Source organism: Buceros rhinoceros, unplaced genomic scaffold (genome assembly GCF_000710305.1).
Source record: "Buceros rhinoceros silvestris isolate BGI_N320 unplaced genomic scaffold, ASM71030v1 scaffold22610, whole genome shotgun sequence".
In the NCBI taxonomy this organism is placed as follows: domain Eukaryota; kingdom Metazoa; phylum Chordata; class Aves; order Bucerotiformes; family Bucerotidae; genus Buceros; species Buceros rhinoceros.
This window is the reverse complement of record NW_010388223.1, coordinates 8,579-8,815: the sequence shown is the minus strand read 5'-3', so window position 1 is coordinate 8,815 and position 237 is coordinate 8,579. Positions and strand designations below refer to the sequence as shown.

Here is a 237-nt window from a genome sequence, read left to right as displayed (position 1 = left end):
AGGGTGGAGGAGCGTCTGGCTCCGACGGACGCCGCGTAGAGCGGAAGGTGGAGCCCGCGATGCAGGACGTAGCCAAGGCCCTTGATTTGCTCCCTGAGGAGGTGAAAGATCTACCCAAAACGCTGAGTAAGGGAGTGGAAATAGTGATCGAGAAGCATCGTGCCCGAGTGATCAGGGACAAGAGCCGTGCCAGGAGTGGGAGCACTTCAGCCGGAAGCCACAGCCCGCCCGGGTCGC

At 62.0% G+C, this 237-nt stretch overlaps 1 protein-coding gene across 1 annotated transcript in view; it reads left to right on the top strand.

The window, feature by feature from the left end:
* Positions 1 to 59: 59 nt before the first annotated feature.
* The window catches only part of LOC104501423, a 2,436-nt gene continuing 2,258 nt past the window's right edge, over positions 60 to 237 (top strand). The window contains exon 1 of the mRNA XM_010145234.1: positions 60 to 195. Within this exon, the coding sequence (XP_010143536.1) occupies positions 60 to 195 (136 nt within the window). The remainder of the gene's footprint in view (positions 196 to 237) is intronic.